This window comes from Cricetulus griseus, chromosome 9, assembly GCF_003668045.3.
Source record: "Cricetulus griseus strain 17A/GY chromosome 9, alternate assembly CriGri-PICRH-1.0, whole genome shotgun sequence".
NCBI lineage: Eukaryota > Metazoa > Chordata > Mammalia > Rodentia > Cricetidae > Cricetulus > Cricetulus griseus.
The window spans coordinates 8,473,773-8,494,848 of NC_048602.1; the positions used below are offsets into that span (position 1 = coordinate 8,473,773).

Sequence of the window (21,076 nt, forward strand, 5' to 3'; positions counted from 1 at the left end):
AGACTCTCTTCTCCGATAGGCGCTTAGAAGCTAAGGCCACGCCCCTCAAGGGCGGGGCTAGAGCAAGTGTGTCACTCCAGCGCTCAACCTCCCAGAGCCAGCTACCCTTAGTGGGTGGGGCAGGGCGGGGCCTGCCTGGAACCACGCCCACTGCGCTCTCCTTACTCACGCCCCCTGTCCCTCTACACTGAGGCTCACAAGTTAAGTGCTGGCCTCCTCCCAACAAGGAAGAGGGGTGTGTGTGTGTGGGGGGGGTGTGACTCTGTGCGTGTGTGAGCCTCGGTGACCACAGGGACAGCACGGCTGTGGGCGACATCCTGCCCGGTCCCTCGGGTTATAGTGTGAATTGTGTGAGCATGGTGCTGTTGTTTGGCGACGGTGGGGTGGCACTGGGAGGGGGCACCCGGTCAGCCTCTGTGGTCCGGTGTGAGCGTGGAGGTAAGCTGTGAGGGAGAGTGGTACCGTCAGATTGAGGTAGCTCGTGACACCACATGGGTGCACGGGTGTGTGATAACGTGGTCCCATTTACGTATGGTTGCGTGTGACGTTTACGTTGATGCTCTTAGTGTCTTGTTGAGGCTGATATCTGGGTACGCAGCAACACAGGGGCGGGCGTCATCTCCTGTGCCTCAGCAACGAGTGTGTGACATTTCCAGCGTGTGAGGCTGTGTGATTGTGAGCTTTGTGGTGTGTGAGCGTAGACACTCTGTGACACCTTGGGAGACGTGTGCGACTGTCTGTGCCAACCACACCGGTGGTCGCCGCCATGTATAGAAGGGTGTCACAGTGTGTGACCCTGCAGGGCACTTTGCACTGTATAGATGACTTCATGTGACTGGCATTGGCCGTGGTGACCCTACAGGGCACGATTCCATCCTGGAGCACTGCTCAGGTGACTTCATGTGACCCTTACATGGTGGTGGTGACTGTATCTGAGTTTTATCACAGTGTAGGGCCCTATGCACTGTGGGTGACAACATATGACACTGTTGGGAGATACACTGTATGGTGACTACATGTCATGTGACCCTTACATTGTGGTGGCGACCTTATCTGAGTTTTATCACAGTGTAGGGCCCTGCAGGGCCCTATGCACTGTAGGGTGACAACATATGACACTATTGGGAGATACACTGTAGGGTGACTACACACGACACTGTAGGGTGACAACATATGACACTATTGGGAGATACACTGTAGGGTGACTACACACGACACTGTAGGGTGACATATGACACTATTGGGAGATACACTGTAGGGTGACTACACACGACACTGTAGGGTGACAACATATGACACTATTGGGAGATACACTGTAGGGTGACTACACACGACACTATTGGGAGATATGACACTATTGGCTATAGTGAGGCTATAGTGAACCCGTGTGTCATAGTGAACGACCCTGCAGGGCACATTCCAGACAGGAAACCCCTGCAAATGACTGTGTGACAGTCAGTCCGTAGGTTTGACCTCGCGTGACACGGTGCGAGGGAGTGACACCTTGAGAGTGTGAGCGTGGAGAGAGTGTGAGCGTGAAGTGTGTGTGTGTGTGTGTGTGTGTGCGCGTGTGCGTGTGCGTGTGCGTGTGTGTGTGTGTGTGTGTGCATGCGTGTGTGTGTGCGTGACGTTCCCAGAGGCCCGGCGGTGCAAGGGAGTGACACCTTGAGAGTGTGAGCCTGGAGAGAGTGTGAGCATGAAGTGTGTGTGTGTGTGTGTGTGTGTGTGTGTGTGCGTGCGTGTGTGTGCGTGACGTTGCCAGAGGCCCGGCGTGGTGTGTGAGTGGCAGTGTGGGAGTGTGTGACGCTGCCTCGGGCGCTCGCGAGCACGCCTGAGCATCACACGCGTGGCCCGGTGTGTGACTGCGCGGGCGGCGGGGCGGCGTGCGGGAGGGGTCCCGGGGGCGAGCGGAGCGGAGCGGCTGCGGTGCGTGGGGGAGGCGCGGCGACGGCGGCGCATGCGGATCTGGCCGAGCGGCGGGCCGGCGGGGCCGAACAGAGCCGGGCCGGGCCCGGCGGCGAACGCCCGCAGGGAGGGCGGTGCTGCGCGGCGAGCATCGGGGACCGCATCGGCGGCCGGCGCCCAGGTGAGCGGCGGTGCGGATGGCGGCCCTTCCCGGGCGGCTCCCCCCCACCTGGACCAGCTGCATCCCCCGCTCCCCGGCGGGCCCAGCCCACGGGTCTCTTTAGCCGGGTGGAGGCTTGGGATCTAGCGTGCCCCGAACCCTTCACCCCCCACCTAGCCCAGCCTCTGAGCCAGGCATGGGTCACCCCAAGGCCTTGTCCTTTCTAGGCCCCTCTCCTCCGCATGGTAACTGGACTCCAAGGGCAGAGAGGCGCGGCTTTGGAAGGGTTAAAGCATCGGATCAGCGCCCCACGGCCTTTGCTAGGGCCCGGCAGGACCCCTCTTCCTATACACCCCCCACCCTCAAAGGCCGGAGCTGCTCCCCCGGCCCGGGAGAGAGCTCGCCAAGTGCTCAGCGCCTCCTCTGGCCCAAGGATCCTCCATTGGGGAAACAGTTGTGACCACCCATTAAAACCGGGAAGGGAATCAAAGCACAGAGAAACTTGAGTTCAAGAAACCAGGTTTCCACACAACCAGAGTAAAGCATCGAACCTGCCTCTTCTTGACTCTTGAGCAGAACCCCAAACTTGCTAAGACCAAAGGGTGAAACTCGGAGCTGGTGGGCTAGGTGGCTCCGAACACATGGAAGTGTGAGGCTCTTGGGTGCAATTCCGGGCACTCTGAGAGGAAGAAAAAAAGAACAAGGAGAGATATATGTGTTGAGCGCTTGCTGTGTACCAGATACCGTGTTTGCTGAGCGAGCGGCTCATTTCATCTTCAGACACCCTTAGGGTTTTCATAGATGATTCAATGGAGATCAGAGAGAGCAATTGACTTGGCTGAGGTCATAGGTAGCCATGGGATTGCTTACAGGTTTCTATGGCAGACGGGAAGGAGAGCAATGGGTTGTAGCTTGTCCACCAAAAGGAATGATCTACCCTTGGCCACAACTTACAACCTGCTTAGTAGCATCTTAACCTCTGCTGAGTTTGCAGCTGTCTGGGGCTGTATGATTCTGTTTCTGTAGTCTTAGAAGTAGGCCTGGGGTCTGCATATGGAGGTTGTGCTGGAGACACCCGTGATGTCACTTACCCCTGTCAAGTAGGTATTTATAATGTATCAGGATTCTAGAGGCAGACAGTGCATCCGCCAGCTATTGCTCCTGGAATGCTGTGTAACAAACAAATCATCCCCCACCCCAACTCACTGTCTTGAAATGCTAAGCATTTATTTAGCTGTCAAGTCAAGAGTTTAATAATTTAGGTTAGCTCTAATCGTCCAGTTCTTCAGGCCTCAGCTGGACATATTCAAGTTTTAGGGGTGTCACAGTGATGGGGCATCATTGGCTCTTGGTGGCTTGGCTGGAGAGTCTGTGGCTCTAGACCTACTCTAGTCAAAGATTACAGTTAGCCCAAGAAGTCTCCTGTGTCTAAGGCTTGGGACTGGTCTGTTACTACCTCCCAGTTAACTCAGCTGGTCAAAGTAAGTCATACGCTGGAAGCCAAAGGGAAGGGTGTCTCCCCAGAACCCATAGACCATTCTTCCCCAGGAAGTTAGAGAACAAAATAGTTACACAGCAAAGGTTGGTGAGTGACTACAGGGGTGAATATCTGGGAACATTAGTACACTCAGTTTGAGTCCCAGGTGCTCATTTAGCTGTATAATTCAAGCAAGTGAGTGAATTTTTCCATGCCTCGGTGTTCTCCTCTGCAAAATGGCCTAATAATGAAAGGTTTTTGTTTGTTTGTTTCTGTTTTTTTGAGACAGGGTTTCTCTGTGTAACAGTCCTGGATGTCCTGGAACTAGCTCTTGTAGATCAGGCTGGCCTCAGACTCACGGGGATCCACCTGCCTCGGCCTCCAGAGTGCTGGAATTAAAGGTGTGCGTCACCACCACCCAGCCAAAATGGGCCTAATGATAACTAATCACTAAGGAATTAAATACATGAAAGCATATAAAATCCTGAGCAAGGCAAGGGCTCTCTTGCCGTCACTGCTGCTTTGAGGAGTTCTGTGGAGAAAAGTGTTAGTGTTCTCCAAAGAATACAATGACTGTTTGCCGAGCTGTGGTAGGCACTGACTCCGGTTCATCACCGCCGCTCTCTGAAGTGACCAGGCTCAATGTTGTTATTATGGTGACTTAATTTACTTAAATTTTTTAAAAGATTTATTCAAAGCTGGGTGGTGGCACACGCCTTTGATCCCAGTGTTTGGATCTCTGTGAGTTTGAGGCCAGCCTGGTCTGCAGAGTGAGTATTCAGTGATTTATTATTTATTTTCTTTATGTTACGTGTGTTTCCTTGCTTGACTTTATGTGACCCTTGTGTGGGCAGAAGCTGACAGAAGCCGGGTTCCCCTGGAACTGAAGTTACTAGCAGTTGTGAGCCACCATGTGGGTGCTGGGAGCTGAATCTGGGTTCTCCATAAAAGCAATAAATGTTCTTAACCATGAACCATCTCTCCAGCCCATCTCTCTTGTAGCTCAAATGGTCTTAAACTTGCTGTGTAGCTGAGGCGTGAACTCCTCAACCATCTGCCTCAGTTTCCCAAGTGCTGTGCTGGGATTATAGACATCATTCACCAGGCCCAGTGTGTGTGTGTGTGTGTGTGTGTGTGTGTGTGTGTTTAGATACACATGTGTACAGATGCCTTCGAAAGCTAGAGATCAACTTGGGTGTCATTCCTCAGGTGATGCACGGCTTATATTTGAGACAGGTCCTTTGCTTGGCAGGAAGCTCACAGACTAGGCAGGCCAGTGAGCCCCAGAAATCTGCTAGTCGCCACGTCCCTAGTGCTGGGATTACAAATGTGTGCCACTCTGTGTCTGGTTGGTTATGTGGGTTCTAGGACTGAACTCAGGTCAGTATATTCCTGAGCAGCGCACATTACCCACGGAGCCGTCTCTCTAGCTGGTAGTATTTGATTCTTTGAAACAAAATTTAGCTATGTAGCCTAGGCTAGCCTGGATTTCCTGACCTTCCTGCCTCAACCTCCCCACTGTGGGATCACAGGCATTGCCCATCACTGTTGATGTTTTAAAATTTCATTATCTATCTATCTATCTATCTATCTATCTATCTATCTGTGTATGTATTTTGGGTATTATTATTGTTGTTGTTCTCATGTGAAAGACAGAGGAACGCAGACTGAGACAGAGAGCTGGCTGCACGGGCCCACCCTGGGAGAATGAGAAGTGGGTCCCCTGAGTTCAGGCCCGTTTCCTGCACTAACTTTTCTCTCCCCATTCCCAGGCCTCGCTGTCCCCAATGGCCCAAGTTCAAGGGGAAGTGGACAACATGGAGGGCCCACCAGCCTCCAACAACAACAACAACCCCGCGGCCCGCTGGGAGAGCCCAGATCGGGGCTGGGAGCGGGAGCCCCCAGCAGCTGCTAACGCCACCGCGGCCTCTCTCTTTGAATGTTCTCGGATCAAGGCCTTAGCAGGTAGGTACCTGGAAAAGAGGGCTGGAGGGGTGGAGGGAGGGGGCCTCAGTGGCACTGCGGTGTCTCTTTGAGAATCTTGATGGTTGGGAGTCTGAAAGAGTCGCTGCTCGCTGATCAGCTCTGCCAGAGAACTTACCGCTGTGATGGAGATGGATGGGTCTGCATCTGTGGCAGTCCCCGCTAGTGAAAGCTGCAAGAATGGCCAGTGTTCCTCAAAGGACTGGTTTACATTCCACGTAGTTCTAATTTACTTCAGTTGAAATAGTGAGCTGGAAGCTGGGCGTTGGTGGTTCACGCCTTTAATCCCAGCACTCGGGAGGCAGAGGCAGGAGGATCTCTGTGAGTTCGAGGCCAGCCTGGTCTCCAGAGCGAGTGCCAGGATAGGCTCCAAAGCTACACAGAGAAACCCTGTCTCGAAAAACAAAAACAAACAAACAAACAAAAGAAATAGTGAGCCGGGAGTCGGGACTGCTGGGTGAGGCAGAGCAGCCGCACAACTCTTACAATGCATATTCCAAGAACTATGGGATTTTATTGTTGTTGGTTTGTGGGTTTTTTTTGTTTTGTTTTGTTTTGTTTTGTTTTCAAGATGGGGGTATTTTCTATGCAGTCCTGGCTGTCTTGGAACTCCCTCTGTTGTTCAGTCTGGCCTCAAACTCAGAGATCCTCCTGACTCTGCCTCTCGAGTGCTAGGATTAAAGGTGTGCTGGACATCACCGCTCAGCAAATTTATTTATTTATTATGTATAGTGTTCAGTCTGCATGTGTGCCTGTAGGCCAGAAGAGGGCACCAAATCTCATTATACACGGCTATAAGCCACCATGTGGGTTGCTGGGAATTGAACTCAGGACCTTTGTAAGAGCAGTCAGTGGTCTTAGCTGAGCCATCTCTCTGTTGTGCCCAAGTTACAAGAATCTCCAAAGAGACCAGGGAGACAGACGACCGATGCAAATGCGTGAGGTTTATTGATGGTTCTATCCTACCTCAGGAGGGACCCCGTCTAGCAAGCTGACACAGCAGCCTCCAGAGGGGGTGAAGTTCCCTGTCTACTGCTAGGTTTTAAAGACAAAAGTTACAGGATTGCATCAGTAGGTATGGGTTGGTTTCTGATTGGTTGGCATTTGGGAACAGTTAGGAGCATTTCTCAAAGTCATATTTTGACATGAAATACCTGTGTACCAATTATTCTCATTGGTCAGTGCTGAGAGGGAACATTCTGTGCTTTCTATGGCTTTGTCTTGTTACTTGTAGGTGGCCTGTTGTACATAGATTCTAACAGTTTTCAGAACTGTATTCTGGTGACTACAGGGGAGGTTTTGGTCTCCCCTGGAGTTTCTTTTGTGGCCAAATAGTTCCCAGGAACCAAGTATCTAGGAGGCCAAGTATCTGGAGTTTCTTTGTGTTCAGTTTTGGCCCTAGGCTCCAGGAGGCCAGAGGATCTGGAGTTTCCTTGTGTTACAGGCCTACATGTCTTTTCTGTAGCCTGTCATGGCTGCTAAAGCAGGAGCTGAGTGAGGATATGGTCCCTTCATTCCTAGAAGTAAAGTCCTTGAGTTTAGTTTAGTTTACCCCTTTTATTCTCCAGGCCTCAGCAGGATTTTCTGTTTGTTTTGTTTCTCGTGTCGGGCTTTCTTTGTGTAACAGTCATGGCTGTCCTGGAACTCACTCTGGAGACCAGGCTGGCCTCCCACTCATTGAGATCCTCCTGCCTCTGCCTCCTGAGTGCTGGGACTAAAGGCGTGCACCACCACTACCCGCAGGATTCTTTTTAAAGACAGAATCTCTCTCTGTAGCTCTGGCTGCATGGCTGCATGTGTATAGAGGCCAGAGGTTAATTTGTGGGAGTCTGTTCTCTTCTATCACGTGGGTTCCAGAGACTGAACTCAGGTTGCCAGACTTGGTGTCAGGTGCCCTTACCTACAGAGCCATCTTGCTGGCCCAAGACTTTGGGGTGTGTGTGTGTGTGCTCACGCTTCTGCATGTCTGTGTGTGTATGTGTGTGTGTGTGTGTGTGTGTGTGGTTAAAATTTTTCCCTGGGAAAGTGTAAACAATGTCTGTCCCTTCCCTAGGGTCTCAATGATAAGCCATGGTATTATGCCACCAAAGTCCATCCTTGGGCATCAGTGGATGTACTTATGTACAGAACATAGGTGAGGAGGCAGGTACAGCCGTGTGGCTTTCCCATGGACCGAGTGCCCTGCCTAGTCTTCCCTGGCCTACATACTCTAGTGCCTCCCTGAGGCCAAGCACAGTTAGGAAAGTGTTGCATTCTTCACATGCTATGGGGCCGCTGGAAAATCAGGTGGGGGCGGTCTCTTGGGATGCTCTCTGCGCCCCTGGGAGGGAAGTTTCAGTTGTGGTGATCTTTTGCCGTCTGACATTATTGAACTTCCAAGGATGGTGGTTGTTTGGCTCTTGGGATAAATTTATTTATTTAGTTATTTAGTTATTGAGGCAGGGTTTCTCTGTGCATACATCTGCCTCTACCTCCTGCGTGCTGGGATTAAAGGCATGTGCTACCATGCCTAGCCTGTGTTTTAATTTTTAACATAAAAAAGTTTCTGGGGCTGGAGAGATGGCTCAGAGGTTAAGAGCACTGACTGCTCTTCCAGAGGTCCTGAGTTCAATTCCCAGCAACCACATGGTGGCTCACAACCATCCGTTATGAGATCTGGTGCCCTCTTCTGGTGCACAGATAGACATGGAAGCAGAATGTTGTATACACAATAAATAAAATCTTTTAAAAAAAGTTTCTGTGTGGTAGGTAGTGGTGGCACATGCCTTTAATCCCAGCACTAGGGAAACTGAGTTGGGAAGACCTCTGAGTTTGAGGCCAACCTGGTCTACAGAGTTAGTTCCAGGACAGCCAGGGCCATACATACAAAGAAACCTTATCTTGAAACACAAAAAAACAAAAACCCCAAATCAAAACAAAACAAGCTTATGTATGTGAATATTTTGCTTACAGGTGTGTGTGTGTGTGTGTGTGTGTGTGTGTGTGTGTGTGTGTAATACCCGTCAGAGACCAGAAGAGGGCATTGAGTGTCCTCATCTGTTGCCTTCCACTTAGTCTTTTGAGGGAAAGTGTCTCCTTGACCTGGGGCTTTTGCTTTTTCTGAACTAGACTTGAAGACAAAAGGCAGGGTAATCCTGCTTTCTGGTCATCGCAGAGCTGGGGTTGCAGACCTGGACGGGATGCCTGGCTCCTTATGTTGCCTGCTGGGACCCAAACTCAGGTCCTCCTGATCATACAGCGAGTGCTCTTAGCCACCAAGACATCTCTCCAGCTTCTCTTTTCTGTTTGTTTTTCATTGCTTGTGTGCGTGAGGTCATGTGCTGGTGTGCTTGCCATGACATGCATGGCATGTGGAGGTCAGAGGACAACTCTGTGGAGTCACTTCTCTCCTTCCACCTTTGCCTGGATTCCAGGGCCTGAACTCAGGTCATCAGACTTGTACAAGCAGGTGCCCTTACCCACTGAGCTACCTCACTAGCCCTGTCTTCTTCCTTCCTTTCCTTCCTTTCTTTCTTTATCCTTTCCTTCCCTCCTTCCTTCCTTTCTTCTTTTTTCCTTTTTAGCCAGGGTTTTGCTGTATATCCCATCTCAGCCTCCTGAGTGCTGGGATTACAAACATGAACCACCACATGACTTTTGATGGTGTCTTGCTTTGTGGCTTGGGCTGGATTTGAACTCCCAGTGTGTCTGCTCAGCTTCCCAACTGTTAGGATCGCAGACACTGATGTGATGCAGTTTTTTTTTTTTTTTTTTCCGAGACAGGGTTCTTCAGTGGCTTTGGAGCCTATCCTGGAACTAGCTCTTGTAGACCAGACTGGCTTCGAACTCAGAGATCCGCTTGCCTCTGCCTCCCGAGTACTGGGATTAATGGCGTGCGCCACCAACACCCGGAGAAAAACAAAGCAAAACAGGCTGGGTGTGGCAGCGTAACCCTTTCATCGCAGCGATGTGGAGGCAGAGACAAGTAGACCTCTGTGGATTCAGGGCCAGCCAGAGCTGCGTAGTAAGACACTCTTTCAAACAAACAAACCCAAACCCAAATAACAACAACAAAAATATGTTTTGATCAGGGTGTGGCAATAGAGGCCTGGAATCTCAGCACTCTGGAAGGAAGTTAAAGGGGGAGGATGGAAAGTTCAAAGCTTGCCTGGGCAGCAAAATTAGTTCAAAGTCAACCCGCACAACTTATTGTGACTGTTTCAAAATAAAAAGCAAAAAGAAGGCTGGGAATGTGGCTCAGTGGTAGAGCCCCTGCCTAGAATCCCCAAGTGAATGGCTGGGGGTGTGGCTCAGTGGTAGAGCCCCTGCCTAGAATCTCCCAGTGAGGGGCTGGGGGCGTGGCTCAGTGGTAGAGTCCCTGCCTAGAATCCCCCAGTGAGGGGCTGGGGGCGTGGCTCAGTGGTAGAGCCCCTGCCTAGAATCCCCCAGTGATGGCTGGGGGTGTGGCTCAGTGGTAGAGCCCCTGCCTAGAATCTCCCAGTGAGGGGCTGGGGGCGTGGCTCAGTGGTAGAGTCCCTGCCTAGAATCCCCCAGTGAGGGGCTGGGGCGTGGCTCAGTGGTAGAGCCCCTGCCTAGAATCCCCCAGTGAGGGGCTCGATCCAGTAGTTAGGCACATGCTCAGAACAGGCAAGGTCCTACATTCAATCCCTAAAATTGTCAACTCAAAAATCTTTGTCTACTCCAATGTCAGGGAGAGATTTTGTTTTCCATATTTGGATTGTAAAACAAATGATGCTAATTATTTATTATTGTGTGGCATGTGGGTCAGAGTCATTGATTTTTCTCCCATAAGGATACTCAGTTGATTCAGCTCCATTTATTGAAAAGACTCTCTCTTCTCTACTTAACCTCAGTGTCATTTAAACCTGTCACCACATGTCTTCGGGTTCATGAATGGGTTCAATGGGACTACCAGTGAGCCACACTGCAGCCCCATGCCGAATAGTGGATTTGGCATAACAGTGAAGCCAAGTGAAACAGTACAAACCCAGAGTGGTGCCTGTAAGACCCCTGGAAGCTTAGGCCTCCAGGATCTCAGCCCAGGACCGTGGTCACCCCAATCACCAGTCGGAGGCGGAAACTTTATGCAAACAGCAAGAGGCTTTATTACAGTTGTTTAATGAGCTAACCCCATGTTAGCTTGGGCCTTTCATCCACCCGCCATTGCGGATGGCTAGAAAAGACAGTTCTAAGCGTCTACATAGAGATCTTATAGGGCAGCATAAGAGGAGTGTCTAGGGGTACCCACAGGCTCAGGATTGGTGTGCCTCCAGGCTTGGAGGGTTTGCCCTGTGTTGATTGGTCAACTGGTTGTTATGGCCCATAGGCCCTCCCAGGGTGGTTGCTATGCTCTGTGCCTCATTGCTGTGCACTTATCCGAAAAGCACACCCAGAGCCGTAAAGCATAGCACCACCAGCTAACTTCTGATTGGTTCCTTGCCACAAGGAAGGCATCTGACCTCTTAGTGATCAAGACAAGGTCAGACAAGCACAAGTTTGGCGGTTATGGCTGCCGAAATGGGGAGCTGGTCCCTTCAGTGCCCACCACTAACAAATAGATTCAGGCCTCTCAAGGCTATCTTCCTTCCCTGAGCCTGTCTTCCCTTGAGAAAGGGTCTTGATATGTAGTTCTAGCTAGCCTGGTATTTGTAGACTAGGCCTTGTCACGATCTTCCTACCTGTGGCACTCAAGTTCTAGGATTATAGTTGTGGGCCTCCCCTTTGTAAAGAGGAGTTTGGAGTACACGTGAGGTTTTTTCAGTAGTGTCAGGAGCTGAAAATATGTCATTAGATTATTTCTTGGAGTCCAAACCTCTGGAGCTCCGGTCTGCATTGTATTGCAGATGCTAGCTGATTTGCTGTTGAATGGCATAGCCTCAGTGGAGAATGTCCTCTAGTTTTGCATCTCTACAGAACTAAGCATTTGAAAAGGCCTGCACCAGGGTGGAGGGCTAGGTCTACTTGACAGTGCCAAGTGAGGAGATGATGGGTAGCAGCTATCGGGCAGAGAGATTGACAGGAAGAGAGATCTGTGGATAGGGTCTAGGAAGATGGGAGAGAAATGGTCTTGGGGTCAGGGAAGAGTGGTTAGAGTGTAGCCAGGAAGATGCTGAATAAAGGAGAGACTCCATGTTATTGTTTTGTTTAAAAAGAAGAAAAGAGAAATATTGAGACAGACATATTGACTATAAGTTTATTATAAGGACCGGCAGAATGGGGAGACTAAGAAGAGGAACAGGGGTAAATGGCTGACCGCCATGGCCGGTCGCCATAGAGAGACAGAGAGAGCGCACAGAGCGCGGAACAGAGGAACAGAGCGGGACAGAGAAACAGAGAGAGAGCGTAAAGGGGCAGGGGCCTATCTTTTAAAGGGGTCCTCTGCACCTGCGTGCAGACTTCTTTCCCATGGAACCTTGGGCTGACCAGGGTATTGCCTGAGTGGATTCCACCAGGTAACAGGGGCAGGCCAGCATAATGCCTGAACCTTTCACTCCAGTTTTTCAGCATAGAACTGAGAGCTCTCTAAAGATGACAAGATGCCTGTGTCTGGTCTTTATTGCCGTTGGGTTGCTAGGAATTTCCAAGTCCATGCTCCCCTACTCAGGCCGAACCTCGTGGCTTCTGTGGTTTGGGGCTGAGACATGCCGGGCCATGACACAGTAGATTCTAGAGAATCCTAGGATTGAGAGAATTCAAGGTTGAAGGAACAAGATCTTTGATTCTGTGATGAATCGCCCCCCCCTTGTAATTCTATTTTGATAATACTCAAAGAACATTCATTGAAATCTATCCTAGACCACATGGATGGTGGCTTCGTAAGGGACAATGTTGTGGATTTGGAAATTTCTGATCCCAGTCTGCTAGTATGAAGCAGGAATCAAAATTGGAGCTGGCCAGGCTGGGAGGTATATATGTAAGTGTAGAACCCCTGCCTAGAATCCCCCAGAGAGGGGCTGGGGTGTGGCTCAGTGGTAGAGCCCCTGCCTAGAATCCCCCAGTGAGGGGCTGGGGTGTGGCTCAGCGGTAGAGGCCCTGCCTAGAATCCCCCAGTGAGGAGCTGGGGTGTGGCTCACTGGTAGGGGCCCTGCCTAGACTCCCCCAGTGAAGGGCTGGCATGTGGCTCAGAGGTAGAACACTTTCCTAGCAGGCTGGAGGCCTTCAATTTAATATCCAGTGGCACTAAAAGAAAAAAAAAAGCCAAGCTTTGGTGGTGCACGCCTTTAATCCCATCACTTGGGAGGCAGAGGCAGGCGGATCTCTGTGAGTTTGAGGCTAGCCTGGTCTCCAGAGTGAGTTCCAGGATAGGCTCCAAAGCTACACAGAGAAACTCTGTCTCAAAAAAAAAAAAAAAACCAAAAAAACAAAAACAAAAACAAAAAACAAGCAAACAAACAAAAACCCACAAAAAAGAAATGTATTTTAGGATAAAACGTAAATATTGGCAGGTTTCTATGGTATGGAAAAATAGACTGGAAATACATTTTATTATTTCTGTTACAGCAGCTTAGCACATACAGCTATATCCCCAAATAATGTTAGTCACAATTTTTTCTTCATTTTCGTTATGAAATACAGACTCACCGGAAATTAAAAAGATGGAACAGACTAAAGGGACCAGCTCCCCATTTCGGCAGCCATGACAGTAACACGTGCTTGTCTGACCTTGTCCTAGTCACTAGAAGTCAGATGCCTGCCTCGTGACAAGGAACCAATCAGAAGTTAGCTGGTGGCACTATGCTTTATGGCTCTGGGTGTGCTTTTCGGACAAGCACACAGCAATGATGCACAGAGCATAGCAACCACGCTGGGAGGGCCTATGGGCCATAACAACCAGTTGGTCAATCAACACAGGGCAAGCCCTCCACGCGTGGAGGCACACCAATCATGAGCCTGTGCATACCCCTAGACACTCCCCTTACGCTGCCCTACAAGATCTCTATGCAGACGCTTCAAGCTGTCTTTCTAGCCATCCGCCATGAAGTGTGGGTGAAAGACCCCAGCTAACATGGGGTTAGCTCATTAAACAACAATAAAGCCTCATGCAGTTTGCATCAAGCTTTTGAATCCTCCTGGTGATTGGGGTGACCACGGTCCTGGGCTGAGATCCTGGAGGCCTGTCAAAACTGTCTGTAACTCCAGCTCCATGGGATCCCACTTTCCTTCTCTGCGGGTACAGGCACAAACATAGCACACATACATAGGCAAAGCAGTCCTATGCATAACATTTTTTGTTTTATTTTATTTTATTTTATTTTGCTTTTATATATGTATATATTTATATAAAAAGAGCAATAATGGCAATATGTTTTGCATCAATAGCAGCAACAGCTTTTCCAGGTTCTGGAGTCCTTTGAAAAAAATTGTAGAGACATCCAGCACACTCCATTTAAAAAAAAAAAAATCTGAGCAACATCATTAAAAACAGCTCTGATAAAGCATGGTCACTACTATGTATCATAAAGCAGGTCCACATATGAGTGAGTACATACCATGTTTGTCTTTTTGTGATTGGGTTACCTCACTTAGAATGGTTTCTTCGAGTTCCATCCATTTTCCTGCAAATTTCCAGATTCCATTGTTTTTTTTCTGCTGTGTAGTACTCCATTGTGTAAATGTACCACAATTTCTCTATCCATTCTTCAGTTGAGGGGCATCTAGGCTGCTTCCAGTTTCTGGCTATTACACATAATGCTGCTATGAACGGACTCCTGGGAAGGCTGGCCTCCTATTTTGTTTCTTTCAGATGAGCGAGAGGCTGTGCAGAAGAAAACCTTCACCAAATGGGTGAATTCGCACCTCGCCCGCGTGGGCTGCCACATCGGGGACCTCTACGCAGACCTGCGGGATGGGTTTGTGCTCACCCGGCTCCTGGAAGTGCTGTCCGGAGAGCAGCTGGTGAGGGCGGCCTCGAGGGCTGGGGTAATAAGGGCTGGATTCTAATCAGGGCTCTGGCTGAGGTTCAGGCAGAAAGCACTGAAGGGGTAAGAGGTCCCCTTACTCGGCTTGGTGAGGGCGGGGCGCAGTGGAAGAGGGGAGCGCTCTTGGAGTGGCTAGAGCCCCAGGGAGAGGCGGGGCTTTTCGGAGGAGGTGGGGCTCTTGCGGGGCGGGGTTGGGTCGTGGGTGTGGGTGCTCCTATTGGAGGGGCGGGGCTCCAGAGAGAGGAGATGCTCTGTTGGAGGGGTAGAGCCTGATTGGAGAGATGGGGCTGCTGGGATGGGTGGAGTTGTCAGAGCAGTGACAGCCAGGTTAGGAGGTGGCAAGGGCCGTGTCTGTAAGGGAATAACTTGGGAGCGGGGCACTGCAGTTGTGGGGCAGTCTAGGTTGGCAGGGTGACTTCAAGGTCACGGGTGTCTGGGGCAAAGGCAATAGTATCATAGTATCATGTGAATGTCTTTTTTTTTTTTTTTTTTTTTCAAGACAGGGTTTCTCTGTGTAGCTTTGGAGCCTATCCTGGCACTCACTTTGGAGACCAGGCTGGCCTCGAACTCACAGAGATCCGCCTGCCTCTGCCTCCCGAGTGCTGGGATTAAAGGCGTGCGCCACCAACCTGGGCTGATGTGTGGGTTGGGGCTATGTTTTGGGGTCTGATGAACCCATCTCAAGCTGTGTGATTGTGATGGAGCAACCAGGACATTGAAGGATTAGGGCCAGAACTCTCAGAGGCAAAGCCCAGGGGCAGGCACCGAGTTAGGGAGGAAAGGTCCTACAGTGTGGCTCCAAAAGAAGGGGCGTGGCTTCACCACCAGGCCAGCAACCAAGGCTAGAACTTGCATAAATCACAAAGGGATGCTCTCTTGAAAGAACAAGCAGTGAAACAAAACAAAACAAAACAAAACAAAACAAAACCAAAACACCCAACAACAAGGGCTTGAGGGGGCAGGGAGAATGTGAAACGCATCTTACCCTGCAGCGCGGGCTAGCTTGGAACTCTGTAGCCCAGGCTGGCCTGGAACCCACCGTGGTCGAATGAGCCTTGCATCCTGGTTGTCACTGAAGGGGCGTGGCCTGGGCTATGAGAGGCGGGTGGAGGGCTCCTTGCCCTTGGCCAGGTCCCCATCCCTCAATGCCCCTGCTGCCCTAGCCGAGGCCCACTCGCGGCCGCATGCGGATCCACTCGCTGGAGAACGTGGACAAGGCCCTGCAGTTCCTCAAGGAGCAGCGCGTGCACCTGGAGAACGTGGGGTCACATGACATCGTGGATGGGAACCACCGGCTGACGCTGGGGCTGGTCTGGACCATCATCCTGCGCTTCCAGGTGATGCCCCCATGCCCCTCCCTCCCCGCACAGCCCGCTGCCCACCACAGGGCCTTCGGAGGGCGCCCCCACTCCCACTCACTCCTTCCTCCCCGGAGTTTTCCTCCCGTCTAACAGGACCTTTGCAACCAGGTGGTGGGAATGAGACCAATGTTAAAAAATAATTGTGATCGCTCTTCCGGCTGTAACCATATCTACACTGTTTATACACTTCCTCGCTCTATTCTAAACGTTGGCATTGAATACACACGGAACCCTTCAATTAGGTAGCATTAATTAGCTCACTTTACCAATGAGGAAACTGGCAGGTTTTTAAATATTACGTTTTTCTGAGTGTGAGAGAGGGGTGTGTGCGTGCATGATCTCCAGAGCCTTACTGTGGAGGTCAAGGGACAATAATCAGGACTCAGTTCTGTCCTTGCACCGTGTGGGTCTTGGGCCACCAGGCTTAGCAGCAGGTGCCTCTACCTGATGTACTATCTTAGCAGCCAAATTATTATTATTATTATTATTATTATTATTATTATTATTATTATTATTATTATTTGGAGTTTTGAGACAGGCTCCTGTTTTTTTTTTTTTAAGATTTTATTTATTTGTTATGTATACAGTCTTCTGCCTGCATGCAGATCTCATTCAAGGCGGTTGTGAGCCACCATGTGGTTGCTGGGTATTGAACTCAGGACCTCTGGAAGAGCAGTCAGTGCTCTTAACCGCTGAGCCATCTCTCCAGCCCTTGTTTTGTTTTGTTTTGTTTTTTTTTTTTTTTTTGAGACAGGGTTTCTCTGTGGCTTTGGAGGCTGTCCTGGAACTAGCTCTTGTAGACCAGGCTGGTCTCAAACTCACAGAGATCCGCCTGCCTCTGCCTCTCGAGTGCTGGGATTAAAGGCGTGCGCCACCAACGCCCGGAAACCAGGCTCCCACTTTGTAGCCGAGGCTGGCCTCAGACTCTTGGTGGTCCTTGTGACCTCTGCCTCCCGAGAGCTGCTGCGGTCCCGGGCATTCATCTCTACACCCAGCACAATGGGTTTAATATTCCGAGTTATGCAGAGTTATGGGTGTTGGAGCTGCAGTTCCGATCAGACGATCTTGCTCCACTCCGGAAATGAACAGACCGACTCGGCTTTTATGGAGCTCACACTGTGATAAGGAAGACAGGCAGTAAACAAATGCATAGCTACACCAGGCGTGCAAGGGAGAAAGCAATATCTCTAGGCAGAGGAAACTACTCCCCTCCCGCCCTGACATGACCTGCTTATGGGTCCTGGGTGGGGGAGGGGCAGGGCTGAAGGGAAAGTTTTGTAAAGCTTTACAGAACCAAACGAAGCTACCCAGGGAAGGTTATTTCACAGCAGCTGAGGGCTATAGCCTGTCATATCTCAGACACGGTGATCAGAAAACGGATGAGATGCTGACGGCTGAATTATGTCCAAAAATGGAGGGTGTGCTGGACAGAGGCGAACTCGGTGGTAAAGCACCTGCCTGCCGTGCGTGAAGCCCTCTGTTCCACCCCTGGAGAGAGAGAGAGGCAGACGATGCAAAGACAATGAGGTAGAACTAGCTTTGCCTGCTGGATGTACCAAAGAACACTGTGAGTAGTGATCAGAATGGCAAGCTCAGGGACTCTGGGAAAAAAAATAAATAGAAAATGGGATACAGCTTAGTAATAGAGTACCAACCTAGAATCCCCCAGTGAGGGGCTGGGGTGTGGCTCAGTGGTAGAGCCCCTGCCTAGAATCCCCCAGTGAGGGGCTCGGGGGTGTGGCTCAGTGGTGGAGCCCCTGCCTAGAATCCCCCCAGTGAGGGGCTGGGGGTGTGACTCAGTGGTGGAGCCCCTGCCTAGAATCCCCCAGTGAGGGGCTGGGGGTGTGGCTCAGTGGTAGAGCCCCTGCCTAGAATCCCCCAGTGAGGGGCTGGGGGTGTGGCTCAGTGGTAGAGCCCCTGCCTAGAATCCCCCAGTGAGGGGCTGGGGCGTGGCTCAGTGGTAGAGCCCCTGCCTAGAATCCCCCAGTGAGGGGCCAGTAGCCTAATCCCCCAGTGAGGGGCCTCAGTGTAGAGCCCCTGCCTAGAATCCCCCAGTGAGGGGCTGGGGGCGTGGCTCAGGGGTAGAGCCCCTGCCTAGAATCCCCCCAGTGAGGGGCTGGGGGCGTGGCTCATGGTACATTGCTTATTAGCACACAGGAGGCATGTGATAGGACCTGGGAGTTCCCAATGCCCCTCTTTGGGGAGCTGACATAGGAGCTGACTGTGCAGGGAGATTAACATGAAGTCTGTCACACTGGCCTAATCACGTGCTGTTCGGAGTCTTCAGGAAAATGAGACCTGCGCTGACTTCTTCCTGCCCAGCATATGGACACACCAGCCCACCACAGAGCCATGCTCAGTCCTGAATCCTGCCAGCTTCCCCCGGTACCACCAGCCTTCAATAGCACGAGGGGTAGGGCCTGAAACCGAGTTTGTCTGTTCACAGATCCAAGTCATCAAAATTGAGACAGAGGACAACAGAGAGACCCGCTCAGCCAAAGACGCTCTGCTTCTGTGGTGTCAGATGAAGACAGCAGGGTGAGCGCCCCCTCCTCACAGCCAGGTGTGCCTGCAACCTTTAGGATTCCTTCAGGGACAACAGCTCAAGAGGAACGCGTGTCCTTTGTCAAAATTTTTGTCCCAAACTGGTAAATTAAACGTGTCTCTCACCTTGGTGAACAATGAAGCCAAGTTCAAAAGCAAAGCTCGCAGAGTCCTTAGGAAGGCGGAGGAGCTGGGGCTTTAGCTCAGCTCGGAGGCTGCTTGCGTTAGAGCACAGGGGCCCAGGCTTGCTCCTGGAACTGCCAAAAAAGACCCCCCCGCCAAATGGCAATGCTGACAAAGGTGGCTGTCCCTGCCTGCTCCTGTCCCTCTACCCTAACTCCCCTAATTGTGCCACTTAGGGTATTTAACAGGCACCTGTGTGCACCCCCAGCCCCAGCCTGTGTTCAAGCTCTGGCCACCTTGTCCCTGCCACCCTTCCATCTAGGGCACAGCAGCCTGAGTCCTTCTGCATGATTGAGATGGTTGGGGCGGCTGCAGGCTGGACCGTGGTGTCCTTAGACCTCCGGCTCTGCGGTCTATGAGGGCATGGCACACACTCCAGTGCCCCATGGAGAGCAGGAGTGGGGGAGCGGGAGGAACAGATGGAGGGAGGTGGGCTTTGTGCGCCTTAGCCTTCTGAGACTGTCTTGTGAAGCCATCTGTTTCTCCTGTCTGTCTTTATCTCCGTTTGGTTTTCCGTGTCTCTCTCCGCCCATCCTCGGCTTCTTCCCTCTTCCCCTCCACTCTCTCCATCCGTTTCTCCCCCGTCTCAGTCTCATTCTCCCTCTCTTTCCCCATCACCTCCCAGTTTTTTTTTTCTCATTTGCTTTCTTTCTTCATGTCCCTGGCTCACCTCTTCCATATATACTATTTATCCTATCCATCCATCCCTCCGTTCATCCATCCACCCATCCCTCCATCCCTCCATCCATCCATCCATCCATCCCTCCATCCCTCCATCCATCCCCAATCCGTCCTGTTGTCTGTCTATACCCATCTAATATCCTCCTCTCTCTGTCACTTCCCTCTTGACTCGTCTCTGCCTGTCTTCCTTTTCCCTACACCCAGGTACCCTGAGGTAAACATCCAGAATTTCACCACCAGCTGGAGAGATGGCCTGGCCTTCAATGCCCTCATTCATCGTCACAGGTACCACCTTGCCCTGCCCCCTACTCCCCCCAAATCCTTGAGGCCACACACCTGTACACACACACACACACACACACACACACACACACACACACACACACACGGATGATGCAAAAAAAAAAAAAAAAGGATCTCTTCACCTTTACCCCCCCATATGCACTTTGTTTTTTGAGACAGGGTTTCTCTGTGGCTTTGGAGCCTATCCTGGCACTCGCTGTTGTAGACCAGGCTGGCCTCGAACTCACAGAGATCCGCCTGCCTCTGCCTCCCGAGTGCTGGGATTAAAGGCGTGCGCCACCAATGCCCCGCTTCTTCATGTGCACTGATTTCCCATTTGTGCCTTGCAGTTTCTCACAGAGGTACACATACCCTCACAGACCCTTGTCAGGCCACAACTGGACACATGTGCACTTTGCACAGATGAGTGTCTATACAAAACTACCTATGCGCATATACACCCAAAGTGGGGGGGACCCAATCCCGGTTGTCTCGTTTGTTTTCTATCGCTGTGATGAGACACTGACTCAAATCAGTTTAAAAGGGCAGGGTTTCTTTCATCTTCCAACTCCCAGGTCACACGCCATCACTGTGAGGAGTCAGGGCAGGCACACAGGGCAGCAGTCTGGCAGCAGGGACTGAAGCAGGAAGCTGGATGCTGGCTTGCTCCTCATGGCCTCCTCAGCTTGCTTTCTTATAGAACCGAGGACCACCTGCTCAGGGATGGCGCCGCCCACAGTGGGCTGGCCCCTTCCCCATCAATCAAGAAGATAAACTCAGTCTGATGGTTGTATTTTCTCAGCTGAGGTTGCCTCTTCCAAGATGACTCCAGCTTGTTTCAAGTTGACAAAACAAAACAAAAAAACCCCCAAAAAACAAAAAACAAAAAAAACAAAAAAACTAAACGGACACCTAGACTGCCAGTATTTATTTATCAGTGAGTGAGGGTCTGGATGTGTGGCTCAGTGGTAGAGCCTTTTCCTAGCGTGTGGGAACCCTGTAGACATACACAGGCATGATGGGGAACCCCTTTCTGGTGGACTGTCCACTCTGGAGTATACGCTGTGCCTGTAAATCTGCCCCCCAAGCTCTGCTTCTGAATCCCTGCACACTCGTGTACTTGTACGCCAGGGCCTAGTGCTAAACAGGCTCAGATTTGAGTGTCCAAAACAAACAAACAAACAAAAAACAGAAAATGACACCCACATCATAACTTTCCAAATGATAGATTGGGGAATCATCCAGCCTAGAGTCTGGAAGGAATTTGTTCAGGTGTGGCCAGAGCCAGTGCCCAGGTTTTTCCTGGCACATGCGTGTGCTCACTCACAGTCCCCATTCTGACACATACCTGGGGAGATCCGGACACCTTCTCCACAAGGAAACTCACAAACCGTGACTGGCTCATGCTTACCAGCAGGTGACATTTACAAAATGTCTTCTGCGTCCCAAGCACCCTCCTATTGCTCTCCATGAGTCCTTTTAATATTCACTGACCCCAGCAGGCCTTAGCTATTATTGTCCCCATTCACAGCCGAGGGAGCCTACAGACAAACGAGGCACTCAGGCAGAGAGATACAGCCAA

General features: G+C 51.0%; 1 protein-coding gene across 1 annotated transcript in view; it reads left to right on the forward strand.

Annotated features, from left to right (window-relative positions):
• The first annotated feature begins 5,328 nt into the window (after positions 1 to 5,328).
• The window catches only part of Sptbn4 (spectrin beta, non-erythrocytic 4), an 82,664-nt gene continuing 66,916 nt past the window's right edge, over positions 5,329 to 21,076 (forward strand). The window contains exons 1-5 of the mRNA XM_027430438.2: positions 5,329 to 5,507; positions 14,269 to 14,420; positions 15,607 to 15,780; positions 18,251 to 18,342; positions 19,417 to 19,497. Of these exons, the coding sequence (XP_027286239.1) occupies positions 5,330 to 5,507; positions 14,269 to 14,420; positions 15,607 to 15,780; positions 18,251 to 18,342; positions 19,417 to 19,497 (677 nt within the window). The 5' untranslated portion in view covers position 5,329. The remainder of the gene's footprint in view (positions 5,508 to 14,268; positions 14,421 to 15,606; positions 15,781 to 18,250; positions 18,343 to 19,416; positions 19,498 to 21,076) is intronic.